The following is a 21,130-nucleotide window of genomic DNA, read 5'->3' as shown; positions in this document are numbered from 1 at the left end:
GACACGGTCACCCCGAAAAAATTCCAAATTGATGGAATATTTAAGTTTTAAAAAGAAAGTATTAAAATAATATTCTAGGGAGAATTCTTCTAGAACTCTGAGTAGAGAAAACCTCCCTAACAGGGATACAAAACCCAGAAGTTATAAAAGAAAACCATGCAGACAAGAATTATCCTAGCGACCCTGGCTGCTGTCATTACCCAGGTCCACTCGCAAGACTGGCCCTCAGCCGGACTCTGGGAACCTGGCTCTCGGGAGGGTTCCCATTGCTCCCTAACCGCTAAGAGTGGTTGGCGGTGCCCAAAGTGTATACACGTGATTTATGCTGAGCGCCTGCTTTCCTTCTGAGAGGCTGGGGTTTTGGTACATGTTAGGCAGAGGGGCTACATGACCGGCCTCTGATCAAAACCCTAGGTGCCGAGCTTCCGCAGTTGATAACATTTCCCATGCGTGGTCTCAACTTGGTGCTGTAGGAATTAAGTGCTTCCTGTGTGACTCCATGGGGAGAAAACTCTGGAAGCTCGTGCAGAGTTTCTACCATGACTTCTACCCCATACACCTTTCCCTTTTGCTGCTTTTCCTCTGTACCCTTTTGCTGTAATAAATCACACTTGTGAGTATGACTATGTGTTAATAAAGTCTTGTGAACTCTCCTGATGAATCATCAAACTTAGGGCTGTCTTAGGGATCCCCATCCCCAAAAAGAAAAAAAATGATGAACACTCACAAATAAAGATTAAAAAAAAATCCCCATAGCAAAAGCCACCCTAAGTCAAAAGACATACATATGGGGAAAATAACTGCAACTTGTATTACGAGCATAGCTAGTACATAAAGAACTCCTTCAACAAGAAAAAGACCAAAATTCCAAAAGAAATATAGGCAGAAGTCACAGAGAACAAATAGAAAGGCAAATAGCTCAAACCAAAAGATATTCAATTTTAGTCAAATAGGATAGGATAAATACAAAATAAAACTATGAATCCACATTTTCACCTATTAGATTAGCAGAGATTGAAAAAGACAGAAAGCATACTGGGATTGGTACAGTTGGCAGGATGACCCCACGAAGATGTCCATGTCCTAATCCCTGTGACCCATGTCATGTTACCATACATGGCAAAGAGGAATTAGGTTGCTGATGGAATTCAGATTTCTAATCGCCTTTTAAGATAGGAAGGGTACCCTGGATTTCCCCGGAGTGCCAATGTCATCATAAGGGTCCTGTGATGTGGAAGGAGTTAGAAGAGTTGGAATCAGAGAAGGAGAGTGATGATGGAATAAAGTCAGAATAATTCAAAGGACTTGACCACTGCTATTAGCTCTGTAAAGGGAGCAAGGGGCCATGAGCCAAGGGATGCAGGCACCTCTAGAAGCCGGAAAATGCAAGGAATGGACTCTCCCCGAGAGCCTCCAGGAGGAACACAAGCCCCACACACCACAATTTTAACCCAGGGAGACTCATTTTCGACCTGTGACCTCTAGGACTGTAAGACTTGTGTTTTCATAGGCCACAAGTTTGCAGCCGTGTGTTGCAGAAGCTTTAGGAAACTAACAGAGTTGGAGGGGATGTCTGGAAACAGGCAGACACAGTGCACACGGGAGGGAATGCCAGTACATCTTCCTCGAAGGGAATTTGGTAATAGCAGTAATTCTACTCTAAGAATGTATCCTAAAACATACATGAACACATACAAAATGATGTATGTGCAAGGTTACCGACCACAGTTTGTGTAACAGCAAATGATTGGCAATGATCTCAACGCCCGTCAATAGAGGACTGAATAAAGTATGGTACGGTCAACAGAGTACTATATGGCCATAAATAGGATGAAGAAGTCCATTATTAGGTGATATGTACTGGTAAATTTAAAATCAAGGTATGGAAGGGCACATATAGCATACTATTGCTAGGGTCAAAGGGGGAAAGAATACAACTAACAAGTTGCATGAACAGGCCTAAACCATCACTGGGTGGACATTAACAGAGTGACAACCCTGGGTGTCTGTGAGGAGGGGAAAGAGATGGGTGAACAGTGCTGGGAGGGAGAGATTTTTACTACATGCCTGTCTTAGTTAGCTCTGGCTAGCATAACAAGTTACCACAGACTGGGGGCCTAAAAAAGTGAACATTTATTTCTCACAGTTCTGGAGGCTGTGAAGCATAAAGTCAAGGAGCCAGCATGGTCGGGTTCTGGTGAGACCCACTTCCTGGTCTACAGAGGGCAGCCAACCAGCTCTGGTCCATCGCTTTTCCTCCAAGGTCACTAATCCCATCATGGGGCTCCACCTCCAGGACCTCATCTAAACCTACACCTCTCAAAAGCCCAACCTCCAAATATCATCCATCACACTGGGGGGTTAGGGCTTCAAAGTATGATTTGGGAAGGACACACACATTTGGTCCACAACAATACCTTTTATACTTCCTGAATTTTCAACTACGGTCATATATGGCCTATTTTCAAAATTTTAAAGTAGTACTTGTTGAATAAATGCCCTTTCTCAACAGAATATTCTTATTGATGACTTGGTTGCTGCTGGTTCTTAATTTATTCACTCTACTGACCTTAGTATATTAATTCAACAAACATTTACCAAGGGCCTACTATGAACAAGGTATTAAGTATACAAAAAGACGAGTAAGACCCAGGTACTGTCTGTAAGGGGTTAGAAATCCTCCAAAGGAGAGTGACAAGGAGGCACAACTATCAATCGTGTAAAGAGGAGAGCAGTTAAGTGCCATGAGAGGTACAGATAAAGCACCTGGGGCTCCAGAGAATGCCTAGGTTACTTCTGGAGAGAGGGGCCTGGAAGGGTAAGATGACTTTGGACATGGTAATAACAATGATGTGACAAAAAGGCCCAAATGGGACCCAAACTCCGAGAATATGAGGCCATCAGCAAACACCAGAGCATAGGAGGGGGTAGAAAAAAGTGGGGACAGTTGAGAGGTGAGGCCACACACAAAATGAGGGAGATAGAAGTTTGCACTGACACTGACTGAGAGGGAGGGACTGGCAAAGTTTTAGGGGCAAGGGAATGTGAGTCGTGTCCGGGGGAGAGGGAAGCGACAGACAGCACGTGCAGGGCTGGACCAGATCGGAGACAAAAAGGAAGCACGGCAACTAGTTTAAGTACCATCTCGGCAGTTGAGAAAAGAGGAGATGAAAACCTGAACCAAGTCAGGCTGGCTTCAGTAAATGTTCAGGAAAAGGGAAATCTTCGAGTGGCCTGGATTTTGGAGGAGGGGAAGACAGCACAAGAAACTGGGAGCACAAATGAGGAGGTTTAAGGGAAAGAGGAGAGATTAATTTTAGACAAATGTTTAGGTGTCAGTTGAAGTTATGGAGCCACGAAAGGGAAACATGAAGCTTTGGATGTGCAAGTCATGCCCAGACAGTGCTGGAAGACATGAGGGGAAGAGAGACTGATGAGGGGATGGCATAGAGCGAGGAGGAGGGCAAGGATGGATTTTTCTAGAAAACCCACACTTAGCGCAAGGAAGCCAAGGAAGCTGAAAAGAAGCTAAAGAGGCAGAGGACCAGGCCCTTCAGATCTCAGAAGCCACACGGAGAGGTATCTGGAAGTGTGATGGTACAGATGCCCTAAGTGAGCCTTCTGCTGAGAACATCTAACGATGCTGGATAAAACAGAAACCTTTCTAAAAATGCTCCGATGAGCTGGCTGGGGAGGAATAAATACGCAGAAGCTAAAAACTAGCCACAAACAGGAACTCAGAGACCAAGAGGAAAGCACAGGCTTTTACCTCAGGGTACTCACGGAATTGGTTTCCATGGCCTCTTGGGGTCCAAGAGATAGGACATAAGGACATAAAGCCCCAGGCCCACCCAGATGCTAGGATGGGCATCTAACTGGAAATGAGCTCCTGTACAGGCTGGCCTCCCAAGTGCTACAACCTCAGGGTTAAGCACAAATAGGAACTGGCCCCCTGAGACTCCAAGGAACTTACCTGTCTAGATTATTGGTGTTAATTAAGGGAGAAAAAAATCTCTACTGCTGTCCCCCACCAGGAATTTGTAGCCACATGGCAGCAAATTTAACCAATTCGTAGCCCAAACTCATAAAAGTCGGATGGCCCAGAAGACATCAGGCAGAGAATCTAATCTGTAACCATCCCCCATTTGTGGTGCCCTAAGATGCCTGGCGGAAGGAAATGCCAAACTGCCTTCAATCCTGGCCTCAGAGGATTCCCATAAAGGTCCAAGGAATAGGAGCTCACCGGCAAAAATCACAAAACAGCCTGGGAAACTAGGCACCTCGAGCCAGCAAACCAGAAGCCAGCAGACCAGGCCGGGCTGCAGAGAGCCGTGGTGAATGAAGTCAAAGACATGATATCCTGGGAGACAGATGGATGTTCCAGATCGCATACTTCTTTATACTTTACATATGTTTTACAAACATTTTCTTATAGCTACTCAGTAGTTAAAACACAAACAAACAAACAAACAAACAAACCCCTGAAAGGAGCAGTGGCTTGAGAACTTACAGGGTCTTGAGTCACGTTCAAAAGCACAGGTTCCCTGCAGTAGGAGGGCGAGAAGTCAGGTGAGCTGTGAAGTGAGCAGCTGCCAAGGACGTGCAGGCAGGCAGTGAACACTAGACTTCTGAATGGGGGTGGCACTGCGGGGACAGCCCAGCTGGGAGCACGGTTCCAGGAGATGGAGAGCAGGGAGAAGAGAGAGACTGACAGAGACCAAGGCCAAGTCTTGGAGGCGGCAGGAGGCACGAGGAGACCCTCAATTGGCACACATTTACTGCTTATCCAAGAAAGAAAAAAGAGTCCTGGGCACAAAGAAACTTGAGAACTAAGACATTCTTCAGTCCTAAAGCCACATCTAGGCTGAAAGACAGGTAGAGGTAGGTGTGTAGGGGTGTGCATGCGTGCGTGCATGTGTGTGTGTCTACACACAGTACTGCTTCTCATTTCAATTGCCTTCTGAAAATGAGCTGTGTGCTTTTATCCTGTGGTCAGCCTGGGAAGTAAGAGTCCACTAAATTTCAGTCTGAAATTTTTAAAATCTCAAAGCAATTTATAAAAATTTCCCCAATTCTGGACTGGAAAACAAAGGCCCAGGGAAAAGCACCCTTGTTTTTAATAGCCTATCCACAGGACCATTTACACCTCTCATTCAAGTCATCAGAACAGATGTGCACCCCCACAATGTGTACATCGTCATTTTTATAAGCAAGTACAACTGGACTTGAGCCAGAGAGGACACAAGGTAGAACCGGCAAAGTGCTTCAGCCAGATACCAGATTCGATGTGGCTCACCAAAGCTGGCCAAAAGGAAGAGAGTGCCAAAGACTCAGAAGCAAAGGCAGGAGTCCCAGACACCTGCAAATGCAGACAGGCCCTGTCCTAAAGGTGCAGCCATTTTTAACACTCTGTCCTCCTATGCTGCTCACCGTAGCAGGCGCCACGCCATTGGTCCCCAGAAGGCTGCTAGTATCCATGGAAAAGGCTTTGAGACCCAGCTGTTTCTCTCAAAAGCACAGCCAGAGTCTCCTCTCCTGTGCCTATTCCTACTGCCCACAGGAAGGTCAAGTGTACGAAAACAAACGAGACACTGCCAACCTTTGAAACTACCTGGGTGCTGATGAGCTCACAGAACAACAAGAGGCAAGAAACCATGCAGTGTTCGAGAGCTTCATCTAGAACGGCACAGAAAAGTACAAAGCACAGGGACACACACCCGGGTGAGCTGTGCCACCCGGAAAGCAGGAGGCCTACGTGGGGTCAAAAGATGGAAAGAAAGCAACACCGGAAAACCATTTCTGAAGAGTATCACTGCCGCCCCTCATTCACATTTCAAGATGCTTTTTGGATTTGACACAGCGAAATTTAACACTTTCAATTAATCCTTTATCAAAGTACAACCGGTGGTTTGTTAAGAACAGTAACCTTATCTATATGGCATCTTTGTTTTAAGGGACTTAAAGTGTCTCACATATTATCACAATTACTTTATTAATGTTCTGGGGAACAAAAGTGTGTTGGGGTAATCATCCTTCTTTGCACCTGCTGGGAAAATGGCGCACGACTGCACAGCTGACACCAAAAGGGCACTTATTGCGTGCCAGGCACTGTTGTAAACAGTTTACATTTAATCCTCATAAAAACTCTATGGGGTAGAGCCTGTTATTATCCTCATTACAGATGAGAACACTGAAGCACATAAATATTACGTGGCTTCCGAAGTTGCCAAGCAGGTATGCGACTGAGCCAGATTCAGACACGGGCCACTGGACGGCATGGCATGTACTCGTGACCCCACACCAGAAGGGCTCTGTAAACAAGTCCTCTGTCTGCCTCTCCCTCATCAGCGGCTGCCATGAACCTGGCGACCGGGTCCCAGGCTCTACTCCTTCCAGCTCTCCACTTCCCTATGTGAGTCTACACCCCAGGATTTTTGTCAAAACTCAAGCCGTTCACTGCAACAAAATTCAAGACAGTATAGCCTACAGTGGTAAAAACAGATGGAAGTGACTTTATTAATGCCTAAATTAAGTTAAAGAGCATTTTATTCTACATATTCTGCCATTACCTCAAAGACTGTTTTTCAAGCTTTCTAGATGATGATAAACAGAAAACCATATACGTTACACTCCCCCTGACCCTGTACACACACACACACCTCTGAAACAAACATTTGACCAAACCATACGTACCTGTATTAGGTACTGTGCTGTTAACATTTTCTCTTCTACTCAATTTAAAAATGCTAGTTGAAAACTAATAAATTGAGTTCATGACTCAATGGTACGTTGGGATTAACAGTTAAACACTCATCTAAAATTTATATTCTGTCTGGTTATCCCAACGGAGTAACAAATGAGCAAACAATAAAGTAAATCAATGAAAGAAGAATTTCGGCATGGAGCAAATCACCCCAATGATTACGTACTCTATTCTGTAGTGCTATCAGGCTCTGTTCATATGTATAATTTTTGTTCCTGCCTTCAAAAAGTTAAGTCAGAAGTGTGGTCACGTTTCTTATAAAAATATATCATTTACCTAGAAGTAGCATTTACAATGCAGTTTGTAAAAATACAATTTCTAGCGTTTGTCAGACAAAACAAAAATAAAGCAAGAAAATAAACACTTTGGCTGAAGTGGAAAATGCTACAAGAACAATGTTCAAGTCTTAATGGATTGACATAATATAGAAACAATTGAATTAATGGGTTGGGGTCGACTGTGGGTGGCTAAACTGCTCAAGTTCAATTCATAGTTTAGGTCGCAACAACAGGTGTTGGCGAGGATGTGGAGATAGGGGAACCCAGTTACACTGTTGGTGGGAATGCAAACTGGTGTAGCCACCCTGGAAAACAGTATGGAGGTTCCCTTAAAAACTTAAAAACAGAACTACCCTACAACCCAGCAATTGCACTGCTAGGAAGGATAGAAAGGATATAAAAATACAGATTCGAAGGGACACATGCACCCGATGTCTATAACAGCGCTATCAACAATAGCCAAAGTATGGAAAGAGCCCAAATGTCCACCGACTGATGAATGGATAAAGCAGATGTGGTGTATGTATGTATGTGTACAGACACAGACACACACACACACAATGGAATACTACTCAGCCACCAAAAAGAATGAAATCTTGCCATTTGCAATGATGTGGATGGAGCTAGAATGTATTCTGCTAAGTGAAATAAGTCAGAGAAAGACAAACACCATATGATTTCACTCATGTGTGGAATTTAAGAAACAAAACAGACGAACATAAGGGAAGGAGCAAAAAAGAGAGAGGGAAACAAACCACAAGAGACTCTTAACGATAGAGTTGATGGAGGGGGGCAGGGGATGGGCATTAAGGAGGGCACTTGTTATCAGCAGCACTGGGTGTTGTATGTAAGTGATGAATGACTAAATTCTACACCTGAAACCAATATTACACTATATGCTAACTAACTAGAATTTAAATAAAAATTTGAAACAAATAAAAAAACAAAGTTTAAGTCCTAACGTGAACACACTACATGGTGAAAATACTACTGAGGAAGGAGGCAAGACAGAGCCAAAGGGGTGGTCGGAAAGCAAAAAGCCCCCTGGTACACTGTTCACCCCATGGCTGGGTTTCGAACCTAGGTCTCCTGGCCTCCATACACCATTTCATGGATACAACAGCAAGATTACTTGTGGCCTCAAATGCTTACAATAAAAAAAAATTCACTGAGATAATCTGCAGCTGATTTACCAGTTTCAACAATGTTAACAAAGTGATATTTTTCAAGCAGGGCCCTTTGTATTGTTTAATGCAATCAGGCTTAGATTAGGGCTTCCAGGAAATCCCTTTCTGGCACACTCTCACATTCCCCACTGTGGCAGTGTGCAAACTTTTCTTTCCCTCCTGTCTCAGAGGAATTTGTCCCTTCTCCTTTCCCAAACTGCCCCACCAACTGGGCTTCACCCCGTCCCCCTCAGCCTTCCCCAGGGATCCTGCTCCAGAAAGATTCCTTCTCTCTCTTGCCTTGAAAAGAGGCAAGGCTCCTCTCCCCTGCACCCAAATATATTCATTCACCTTTCTCGGGTTCTAAGTGAAACACTTCTTCCCTCAACCCAGCTGATACCCCTTTGTTTTTTAAACACCACCAACTCTTTCTTTAGATCCCTACCAACTGGCTTCTGTCTCCTTGCTCGGGCCACTTTTCCAGATTCAAAAAAGTTGGGATATGGAACAGTTCCGTATCGGGGCCACACATGTGTGTCCTATCTTTTGTATCACATCTGTGAATAGTACGAGGTAGCAACCACTCCTCATTTGTGTCCTCTGCTCCCTGACGCCACCCAACACAGTGCCCTGAAATGAAGTCATGAGGCGGCTGTACATGTCAACTTGCAGAGCAGGAACGGATATTCCAAAAGCCATGCTAATAGCCGATCAGTTTTTAGCTGTATCTTGTCTTGTATTGATTTGATGACTAGTTTAACTTTTTTTTTAAAGCTGACTTTTAGTGGTTAAAACTTAGAGAATGTAATTTCCTAAAACTCTGTATAAGCAATCAGGCTCACATTTTTTCTCAAGTTTGTCACTTTACTGACTTCCCAAGGAAGACGTAGTGATTTCTAGCACAGGTACAAGAGCTACGGTGAAGTACCACAGACCTGAGGAATCAACCCCTCTGGGGATTGCTCCAGTGGCAGCAACTTGCGATCCTAGGCGTCTGAGCTCCATCCACAACGTCCAGAAATGCATCCCGCTCATTTCCATAAAATGGATTTTTCCTTCACTTTCTACTAGCCCTGAATTCCATAAAAAAGCCATCATTATACAACTCCCATGCAGAAGTCATTATGCTGAGGTGAGAAAAATAAAGGCTGGTCCCCGCCTTGATAAGCCCATAGTAGAGCAGGAGGTAGGCAATTACTACATAATTATTACGTAAGGCAGACTGAGGTAAGTGCTTTAATGGAGGGACCTGCAAAGTCTAACAAGTGAGAGGCCAGACCAACCCTACAGGGGGCGGTGAGGGATGCACACAGTATGTAAAAGGACTTAGGGCTGAGCGAGGTGGTGGAGGATGGGCTTTAAAGAGACAGGAAGCCTGCTGGTAAAGGGGATAGAAAAACCAAAGACTCCACGCTGCGAAAGCTCCATGTATACCAGAGGAGCACACGGCGGAGCGCAGGGTATAAGCCACGGGAAGTCACTGAGCATTTTGTGTGTGCGTGTGTGTGGAGAGTGGGACGCACTGACGTGATTGTAGTTCCACTAAAAACAACTGGCAGCACCGTGAAGAGTAAATTGGAAGGAGAGAAAGTGAAAGAACAGAAGCCAGTTAGGAAGCATGGCTTAAAAGAGGAAGCACAAGCAGAAATGGGAAGAAATATGTGAGAGTTACTAGTAAGTAGAACCTCTAAGATTTGGAATGGATGTAGCTATGGGTGGCAAGGCAGCAAGGGAATAAGACAGCTGACTACAAACTCTCGAACCTGAGCAAGTGAGGATCCTCCCGATTGAGGGACATGTAGGCTGAAGAACAGGTCTGGTGAGCTGCAAAAAGGTCGGGAGAGACAACAAGCTTGTGATTCTCATGGACTTCCACAGGAAGATGTTTGAGAATTAGGCTTGTTAGATTCACTGGAGGCCAGCGTCAGGGCTAGATTTTGAAATCACCAATACAGCAGTGGCGGCCTACACTATGGGACGAAACAAAACCATCAAGGCAAAGTGCGTAACAGGAGAAGGTATCTGAGAGCAGACCAGCACCGAGATGGTCCACCAAGGAAAAGACAGAGGCAGTGGAGACTGGGAAGGGCAGTCAAGTTGGCAGAATAACACAGAAACCAGGACTTGCTAGAACGGGTGCTCAAAACTGGTGAATTCTGAGGGAAGATCAAACAGAATAAAGACTGAAGTGAGCCACTAGATTTGGCCAGTAAGAGCTTGAGTTCCAAAAAGGTACCTGCAATAAAGGTAGATACTGGGGGCGCCTGGGTGGCTCAGTCAGCTGAGCATCCGACTTCGGCTCAGGTCATGATCTCACGGTCCGTGAGTTCGAGGCCCGCGTCGGGCTCTGTGCTGACAGCTCAGAGCCTGGAGCCTGCTTCCGATTCTGTGTCTCCCTCTCTCTCTCTGCCCCTCCCCCACTCATGCTCTCCCTCTCTCTCTCTCTGTCTCTCTGTGTCAAAAATAAACATTAAAAAAAAATTTTTTAGGGGCGCCTGGGTGGCGCAGTCGGTTAAGCGTCCAGCTTCAGCCAAGTCACGATCTCGCGGTCCGTGAGTTCGAGCCCCGCGTCGGGCTCTAGGCTGATGGCTCAGAGCCTGGAGCCTGTTTCCGATTCTGTGTCTCCCTCTCTCTCTGCCCCTCCCCCGTTCATGCTCTGTCTCTCTCTGTCCCAAAAATAAATAAAAAACGTTGAAAAAAAAATTTTTTTTTTTAAATTTTTTTTAAAGGTAGATACTGAAATGGGCTGGAGGAATGAATAAACTGGAGAGGAGAACAGACTATTCTTTCCAGAACTTTGGATGGAGGAGAGAGATGGGACAGTAGTTTAGGAGAAAGTTGGTGTAAGAACTGACTTTTTAGGGGAGTAAACCCTAAAAGAGACAAAAGATGCCAGAGAGATGGACTTATAGGAGCAAATTTCTGATTATTTCGGGCCAGATATGCAAAGCCTAAGACAGAACACACCCCCTAACTGCATTTTCGTGGATTAGACTTACATTCACACGTTCATATTCCAAAGATGTGTTCCCATAAAACTCTATTAGCCCTAATAGTTAAGGAAATTGTTTAGTTCTTAAATAGGTTTTCAAACCCACATTTAATCAAAAACTGAGAAAAGGCTGAAAACGTGTTCAACTCTGTATCATTACATTTGTTTAAAGCATTACATGTGAATCTGTAATCAACACATGACTCATGAGTTCTTCATATCTTTCTAGACCTCCAGTCTTTGTATAATTGTCCCTTCCATCAACCATGAATTTCCTTCGGCCAAAACAACTGTCCATGAAATCTGAGAAGAGAGGAACCTTGTCTCACTAGAAAAACAAACAAACAAACCTCAGGCCTCTATTGCCAAAAAGCCCTAAAAGACGGCCTCAGGGAGAAGGGCTACATTACAAATGATCTCCTTCAGGGGCACCTGGGTGGCTCAGTCGAGCGTCCAACTCCAGCTCAGGTCATGATCTCACGATTCGTGGGTTCGGGCCCCACGTTGGGCTCTGTGCTGATGGCTCGGAGCTTGGATGGAGCCTGCTTCAGATTCTGTGTCTCCCTCTCTCTCTCTCTCTCTCTCTGCCCCTTCCCTGCTCATGCTGTTTCTCTCTCTCTGTCTCTCAAAAATAAACAATTATTAAAAAGAAAACAAAAATCAAATGATCTCCTTGATCCCCTTATCTACACAGTGGCATACTCATCCTAGACTCAAAGCAAAGGTACATATTTATATTTATATTTATATTCATATTTATAAGAATTACTTCCTTGCCGTCCCTGTAGCAGGTGTTTGCCTCCAAGTTTGCTTAGACTAGAGCAGGGCAGGAGAGGGGAGAAGAGGTGGAAGCCAGGCACAATGGAGAAAGGAAGGTGCCGACGGTCTGCCTCGCTACCTCATGCCTTTTAAAGAGGGTGAGCCAAGGCGGGGGGCGCCCTGGGTGGGGGGAGAGCACAGGCTGCCCAGGGTGATGCTCCAGTCACCTGGGGTGAGCCATCCCACATGGACTAGCGGAGGAGAGGCCTGCCCCCTCCCCACCCCCGGAACAATTCAATCATCTTTAATAAACGTCCTGGCATATGTATCATGCCGGGAAGTACAGCACAGAGCGTAAGATGAAAGAGTAGACTCCCAACAGCCCCCCAGTGCTGGGGAGAACCCTGGAATTTACCAGACTGTGTGCCAGGGGAAAGGCGTATCTCGTGAGAATGTCAAACATATCCCTTCTGCTGTGGCCTTCCTGTTTCAGCGCAAACCTCAGGTTCCTCATGTCCTAGGGGGCAGACAGATTCGACAGTTCAGTCTTCAAATAAAGTGACATTCCTTAGCAAAAAATCTATTCAACTAAAGGAGTGGAAGATTCACTTACCTGAAAGGACAATTAATCGAGATTACTAAGAAAATCACTTTGCTTTGTGTGGTATTTTGAAATATCCAGTTTAAGAACACCTCAAAACACTCCCCATCGTAGTCACGAATGTAAAAACAAAGCAACTAGTGCTAAAAAGAAGACAGAGCTACAATCATTTTGTAACGAGAAAAATCACACCCTGCCTTGCACACCCTCTACGATGTCTATCTGCTCCAACTGGCTGCTGCGGTATTTTCATCACAAAAGAGTATTTTATTCATAGAACTTTTCAAATGTGTACCTGCTATCACATGTAATCTCAAAATTGTCAAACATGTCAGGAAAACACGGAAGCTCTCTCCCTCTGCTTCCTGCTACTTTCAAGTCTAACAGTTCAGGAAATGCTTGGCACAGTAAGTGCTCATGCAAAGCAATGGGACGTATTCTTCCTATCGAGTTGACTTGCACAGAGTTCCAGATAAACCACAGTGAAGGACCCCTATGCTTCCAGGAACTAAAAATCAATGCTCAAACCTGGATTGTAAAAACAGCTTCTAATATGTAGCTCTTTGATAAGAAAACCTTCTTTTAAACCAAACCCAAACCAAAAGTGCTCCCTTATATATCAAGTTGTTTTTATAGAACATTCTGTCTTCTCTTTGAAGTGAGGGGTTTTAGGCTGTCTCTTAAGTTGATCATGGTGCTGTGACCAAGTGATGGCTGAACACTAAAACCGGCACATTCTGCACTGTGCTTTCAGCTACAAAAAAACGAGCCCTGTGCTGGACCCTGGGGTACTTCGTCTTGGACATCACCATCTTTATATTTGTTTCAAAGTGCTTTTTCATTTATTATCTCAGGAGCACATTTAAAGCTTCGTAAGTCTTTGGCATGAAGGACTAGCAAGCTCCTTGCCATATAAAAGACATCCCAGAATGCCACTGGCAGCAGAGGCGGTATAAAGAACTGGACCCTAAGACCTCTGATGAGTGACCCAAGATTGCTTACTCTGTACACAGATGGCATCTGCCGGGCCTTGCCAGCTACAGGATTCTGTGCTTTTGTTTTTAAAAGCACATAACTGAATAAAATCCAAAAACCGATTCACAACATATTCCAAGAAAACTGGGTTATTAGTTGCTGGCTCGGGATGCGAAGAAGTAGTCAAATAAAAGGGAATAATCATCTCACTGGGATGACATGGTTTGAAAGGGTCTGCAACTGAACCATGAGCACAGCCCTGGATCGCCAAGGATCCATGAGGCTGAAAGACCTGCACAGAACTTCCCTCCTAACAGCCCGGGGTCAGATGATAACGCCAGAATCTCACTGCTCTTCACCACTTGGCCAGAAATTAGACCATTTCTGGATAACCATTTATTTTGATCTATCAGTGATTCAAACAACTACTTGCACTGTGCCAAAGCACAAGTGATTCAAGCAACTTCTTGTTGCCATCTGATTCAGCTGTAATTAAAGGACAGAAAGAATTACTACCTCATCTTGCCAACAAGAAAATTGAAACGGAAAAGGCAAATGACTCACAGGCAGCAGCTCACCAAATCTGCAAAAGAAATATGAGCCGATCCTAAGTGGTAAGTTCCACCTGGTCTCCTGAGAGCCTGACTTGTCAGGGAAGAGGCACCTGACAAAGAGCCTTGTGGCAGAAGAACTGGACGGTCAGACCCTCGGCCTGTTTGACAAGTGGGTCCTGTGATGATCCACCAAGCCTCGCTGTAGTGAGTCCAAGTGAACATCCCCCCATTGCACCAACACCAAGGGGCTGATTTACGGACACATCATTTCTATAACGCATTTCTATAGAAACAACACCCATCACCGCTGACCTCGAAATACCAGGCTGTCTTTAAAGCGAGTAAACGGGGGTGCGGCATGAAAGAAGAGAGGAGGTTCTGTGATGGTAAGATTTGGCTTGCTCTTTTTTTTTTTCCTTAAGGCTCCAAGGTGTCAACAGGGGCTCCTGTGGCACCTGGCTAAAAATTCGCATATTCAGAGCTACGTTCTCCTCTGCTGCTAGATGACACCCACTGGGACTTGCCTCCCAAGGGTGAAAGACACTACTGGCAAGCCAAAATCCCCACGTGCAGAGCCGACAGGACCAAATTTGGGGGCCTCAGAACTACCCGTGTCAGTAGAGTAACAGCTGCACGATGCTTCTTGATGCCAGCTGGAGCTGACCTCCGAGAGACAGAAGCATCCGCCTTGGACCCAGCAGGGTCCCTTTCTATCACCTTCAGGTCTGTTCTATGAACATGGGATTGGACTCTTGAGATATCGCCATTCCCAGGGAGAGAATGGAATTAAGAGGCTGAGCCACAAGTGTTCTAGGCCATCATCTTTGGGCTGAATGCTAATACTGAGAAACATGTGTGTAACATTTGCAAGTGATGCCTAGTGGAGTTGTTCCTAAGCTCTGTTTTTATAATAAGCAGTCAAAGGGGGAAATGTGCCCTGTCTTATTAATTTTGGGGGGACTAATGTTTAAATACAAAATTCTTCCTACTGATAAGGCAACAAATAGGACTTCTAAAAAAATTCTATCAGAATGAAAGTCACTTTCAAAACTGTCGATAGAGCAACCCCATTTTCTCTTGAGTACTGTAATCGGAAACTCTATACTCCCATGGATCTTTTATGCAAAATGCAAAAACCTTCCTTAAATGTAAATCCTTGTATTTCTAGGCCCCAAAGTGAAGACAGTAGCTGGGATCATAAATAAGGAATTTAAGGTAGCTTGGATTAAAACAAAAACCAAAAACCACTTGCAACTACTTGGATGGAACTGGAGGGTATTATGCTAAGCAAAATTAGTCACAGAAAGACAAATATCATATGACATCACTCATATGAGGACTTTAAGAGACAAAACAGATGAACATAAGGGAAGGGAAGCAAAAATAATATAAAAACAGGGAGGGGGACAACACAGAAGAGACTCTTAAATATGGAGAACAAACTGAGGGTTACTGGAGGGGTTGTGGGAGGGGAATGGGCTAAATGGGTAAGGGGAATTAAGGAATCTACTCCTGAAATCATTGTTGCACTATATGCTAATTTGGATGTAAATTTAAAAACATTAAATTAAATTTAAAGAAAAACACCAAAAAAAAAACCCCAAAAAACAAAAACAAAAAAAAGCCAAGGTGGGGAGTGACAGAGAATTTCAGTTCAGGTCTAATGGTGACACAATCCTTTGCTTCGTGATGGAGTGTACTAGTCTTCATCTTTTATAAACTGGAGGTAATAAAACAAATGTACCACATTCATAATCAAAACAAAATCATAGGAGATTAGTTTTAAGAAATCAAAGTGCCTGAGCAAAGGCCACACCTTCCAGATCTAGCTGTGAGAACCACTGGGACAGATGACCTCCAAACCCCTTCTAGCTCTTTCTGGGATTGGCCATTATTCTCTTCTATTCTGTTATTATTCTATTTTATTACTCGATTCAGATTGTAGTCTTCTGATCCTTAATCCCTGGAAAGGAAGTTTTCTTTCCAGAAGGTTTATCCTGTTGTTTGCAAAATGACCATCTCGTTGTATTTGGATCCCAACCTTGCCATTTGTTGGGTGATCTTAGCTCAGTTACTTAACTCTTCTTATGCTCAGGCTTCACAACTATAAAGTGGAGACACCATTGTCCATCTCCGAGCATTGCCCTGAGGACTGAACGGAAAGCACCTAGCACGTGTGTGGACTAACACAGAGGCTCACTGAAGCGTTACTATTACTGCTGAGTGAATTTTGTTACCATTAAATCCCTGCCACCCACCACGCCAAAGCAACATGGTAGACCACTGTTAGAGAGGTTGTTAGAGGCGCAGCCTGTTCACAGAGGGTAGAATCTCTTGCATTTCTCTTTCCTTTCAGGGTGTGAAGATGTCCAGCTGGCAACACATCACATAAAGGGACACCAGGAGCAGACTCGGGCAAAGACTAGAGAGTGTGAAAATTCTATCTATGAAGTTTTCTTCCTATTCAGTCAAGCTGACAGAAGGACAGGTGTTAGTCCTCACACATGCTGACACCAGCAGGACTCTTTCATAGGAACTATTTCCCCAGGCGGTTTTGGAAGCTTGATCCTGAGGAAGAACCATTCTTTCTAGGGCCTTAGAGGAACAAGGGTCTTTGATTATTTTTTTCTAAGCCCCCATTGACCTTTACTTATCATTCAACAGTAATGTGTCTTTTTTTCACACAAGAAAGTACTGAATCTCTTACTTTACAAGTAATATCTAGACCATAGGAATTTTCTCCTCTACTTGTCGCGCCTCCCATTTTTTCAATTCTGGAGATCACACCCAGAGGAACATCAAGTATTAGAGCAGAATCCTGTAATGGACAAAAACGCAAAAGTCAGTATCTCTGTCAGTATCATTAAAACATCAAAAACGTCTGTTAAAAAAAGAACATATGCTTTAGGGCATTTTACCTTGGCCCTTTTACCACTTTTTATAAACAAAAATAGGATACAGATCACACGTGAAAGAGCGAGCATTACAACAGCCAGTTATGCAATCGAAATGCATCCCCAAACATGTGCCATTCTGCATCGCCTATAGAATAAAGACTAAACTCCCAGGCACACAATTTCAAGGGCCCCATGGTGTCACATCCACCTGGTCTCTGCAGGCCTTTCTCCCACACCGTTCTGCACTCTGGCGAAGTGAATACCTTCAGCAGTCCTCAAACACGGCACGGTGTTCTCTTTGCCCCGGATCTTCTATCCTTCCCAACTACCAGATGTCTTCTCCCCGTGGCTCAAGCCCTGGCTCAGCAAACATCACCTCTAACAAAGCATTGCTTCCTAATTAGAGTTGACCACTCCTTCCTCTCAAGTTCTAGAACACTTGATTCAGATTGCTGCTATGTCACTTGCTTCACTCTGTCTGCCGAAATTCATAGGTCTATATTCCCCACGCTAGAAACCAGACATCTGGAAGGAGCACCTAGCTTAGGCAGGGGCGCACTTCACGAAGTAGAAGGGCCTGAGTGCATAGCCGTGCCTCTCCATCATTCCTTCCCCACCGCTGGGTGCGAGGGGTCCATACAACTGCTGGCAAGACAGAACCACATTAGTGAAGTCACACCACAAGCATCACGAGACGACGGCAGCCGCCATGCACGGAGAAACCCGCCTGTGCCAGGTGTACAGGGGCATCGTGCACGCCATCTTTCTGATTTTGTCCTCACAACCATTCCAGATGCTGGCGTACTACTCCCGGTTCCTGACATGGCAATCAAAGCTTTCAAAAGCTTCTGTGGCTTGCTTAGGAAATACGGGGAAGGGCTGACATTTGAGCCAAGCTCTGGGAACACGCATCAAAAGAGCCAAATGCTCCTGCCTTCTGACTCTTAAGCATTCTTAAGAGCTTGGCTCCAGCTATCGCACGACAGGAAGAACACTGTATACGTGAAGATGCTCAATGGAGCCGGAGGTGGACATCGGGGTGGAGAAAATTACCACTCGTCAATGTGATGGACTAAGCATGCAGCTACTAAAATAATTACAGTACGTGGAAAAATAAGCTTACGTGGGAAGCAGCAGCATACAAACTACATGGGCTACAGTAACGTAAAAGCCACGGACAAAGGGAGACCTACACAGGTTTTTTAAATCCAATACTTCCTTTATTGCGGTGATTACTTTGATAATAAAGAAAATGTTTTAAAGGTGTTCACTGAATTTTCATTCTTTAGAAGATATCCTTTTGGGAGATACAAGGAAAGCTGAAGTTTTACTTCCAATCCTTCTCCTTTATATAATAGAAAAACTAAGCATTTCTTTATAAAATATGAATACAGAGGGGCGCCTGGGTGGCTCAGTCGGTTGAGCGTCCGACTTCGGCTCAGGTCACGATCTCGCAATTTGTGGGTTCGAGCCCCGCGTCGGGCTCTGTGCTGATGGAGCCTGCTTCAGATTCTGTGTCTCCCTCTCTCTCTGACCCTCCCCCGTTCATGCTCTGTCTCTCTCTGTCTCAAAAATAAATAAACGTTAAAAAAAAAAATTAAAAAAAAAAAAATAAATAAAATAAAATAAAATATGAATACAGCTTATAGGTATTCTAAAAATTCAAAAAGTCTAAGAATGTGGTACATCCATGCCATGGAATACAACCCAGCTACAAAAAAGGATGAACTATGGACACACACACCAACCTGGAAGGCTCTTCGGAGCATCATGCTTGAGTGGATGAGGCCAATGTCCAAAGGTCACACACTATAGGAGTTGACTTAGGACATTCTTGAAGTGACAAAATTGTAGAGATGGAGAACAGAGGAGTGGTTGTCAGGGGTCGAGGGGAAGTAGGCTGTGGCTATACAGGGGCAGCATGAGGAAGTTCTTTCACACTGGCAAAATGGCTGCTTTTCTTGATTGCTAGTGCGTGGTTACGTGATACATGGGATCAAATGTCATAGGATTGTATGCAGAAACATGAAAACATGAGTGCATGAAACACAGGTGAAATTCAAGTAGTCAGGGTCTCAGTCGACTGTATTGTGCCATAAATTTCCTGGTTGTGATCAAGCAGCATAGTTATTGGAGGGGCTATAGGTATTGTACTAGTTTTCCAAGTTCTTGAGCGTTCATCATTATTTCAAAATAAAAAGGTAAAGGAAACGTAAGAGCACAGTTATCACAGTGTAGAGAAAAGAGCACAAGCTCTTATGTTGCACAAAATTGGTTCAAAGTAGAGCTTTGGCATTTATTAGCTGAATGGCTTTGGCAAGTGATGGTACCTCTTGGCCACATTTTCCTGTCAAGTAGGGATGATTAAAGATCACGGACTTAAGCACCTGGCATGGTGCCTGTCATTTGGTAGCTACAAAACAAAGGAAGTTATTATTACGATCACGAAGACTATTTTAGCATTTGGAAGATATAACTGTATTCTACAAATGTGGATCAGTACGCCCTTGCAAACAGCTAGAGGTCTCTTTGTACCCATAAGGACGCAGGTTATAGTTGTTGCCGTGGGGAAAGACACCTCTCTACATGACTCAAACCCAAGTGCCTAGAGAAAAGGAGACAATACTCAGTAACTGTACATTTGTAGCTGCATATTATAACGTATTTACCTCTCCATACAATCTAGTTATTGAAAACTATCAGGGGTGCCGAAGTGCCTCTGTTGGTTAAGCGTCCGACTTCGGCTCAGGTCATGATCTCGTGGTTTGTGAGTTCGAGGCCCATCGGGCTCTGTGCTGACAGCTCAGAGCCTGCAGCCTGCTTCAGATTCTCTGTCTTCCCTTTCTCTCTCTGCCCCTCCCCGGCTCACACTCTGTCTCCCTCTGTCTGTCTCTCTCTCTCTCTCAAAAATAAATAAATAAATATTTAAAAAATTAAGAATAACATAAAATAGAAGCACACGATCAGGCAGTCTGTTTAGACTGAGATTTAGGAGTGTCCAACTATATGCTTAAATACCAAACTTACAGTTAGATCTAAAAATACACAGATGAGATACTAAATAAAAGTCTCATGCTCTAACATCAACAAGGAAGTAAGAATGCAACCAAAAAAGTAAAAAAAAATTAAAGTGAGAGGAGACCTCACTGTCCTTTGTCCTTGTATGGAGGAAACTCTATAGCTCTGACTATTCTGACCCAACAGAAAAAGGACACTGAGGAGAACCAGCCAGTTCCTGACCAAAGACACCCATAGTTTAATGAGGCTACTTGCCATGTTCTCCCCGAGAGACAGGTTCAAGATCAGATAACCCAGCAGGCCAAACTGGAAGATCCAGGAATAGGAAAATTAGCTTAACTCTGTAGAAACCTGAGTTGTTACTATCTAAATATCATTAAATATTTAAGAATTCTCAAAGGCCCGTTCTAACTCAAAATTCTATACATTTAAGGATCTAAAATAGTGGGGAAGTAAACAGAACACAAACTCTGCAGAGATGCAAGCATTTACTCTCTCTCTCGAGTATGTACAGAGTAACAGAAGCCACACTGGATGCCGGGAGCCACGGAGACAATATGCAAGCACCACCCTCACAGAACCCAGGGCACAGACTGGGAGAGAACACACAGGTACCCAAATAGCCATGCCGCCAGGCCGCAAGTACAAGAGCCACAAAAACCAAAGCAAACCACCCACATCCAGACAAATGGGCTGAGAGATCAGAGGAGAGCAAAACAATTTCCTATCGGTTGGGTCTCCTGAAGGTTCTGGGGCAATGGCGATGTGAAAAATGATCCTTACAGGATGGAATGATAGCAGCTGGGAGATCTGCCTTCCAAACACAGGTAACAGTTACATCAGCCACACATGTGGGAAAGTATGGGGATTTTGCAGGGGGGAAAAAAAAAGCAAGCGGGTCAGGTTTACAAAAGGATGGCAGGGGAATTCCCTGGGGAGCACCCCAGGGTTTGGATTGGGGTGAATGGGATCCATGGAATGTGTTTTGAGAAGAGGAGACAATGAGCCACTGGGGAAGCATCAACAATGACTCAGATTTAGGCCCAGACGAGAGATGTGGTCCCACAAAGAGACATAAAGAACACAAAAAGGGATTCTAGAGAAAGATTAACATGGTCACTTTGAGA

The 21,130-nt window shown here is 44.3% G+C and overlaps 1 protein-coding gene across 3 annotated transcripts in view; it reads right to left on the bottom strand.

Moving 5' to 3' along the window:
- MTM1 (myotubularin 1) overlaps positions 1-21,130 on the bottom strand; it is a 97,596-nt gene that overhangs the window by 39,211 nt on the left and 37,255 nt on the right. For all 3 annotated transcript variants that reach the window (XR_007148883.1, XM_047843493.1, XM_047843494.1), the window contains 2 exons: positions 16,796-16,906; positions 12,374-12,475 (listed from right to left, as the gene is read on the bottom strand). Coding sequence is in view for 2 of the 3 variants with exons in the window: in XM_047843493.1 (XP_047699449.1) it covers positions 12,374-12,475; positions 16,796-16,906 (213 nt within the window). In the remaining variant the exon portion in view is untranslated. The remainder of the gene's footprint in view (positions 1-12,373; positions 12,476-16,795; positions 16,907-21,130) is intronic.

The sequence above is a fragment of the Prionailurus viverrinus genome, chromosome X, assembly GCF_022837055.1.
Source record: "Prionailurus viverrinus isolate Anna chromosome X, UM_Priviv_1.0, whole genome shotgun sequence".
Classification (NCBI taxonomy): domain Eukaryota; kingdom Metazoa; phylum Chordata; class Mammalia; order Carnivora; family Felidae; genus Prionailurus; species Prionailurus viverrinus.
This window is presented reverse-complemented; position numbering and strand designations above follow the sequence as displayed.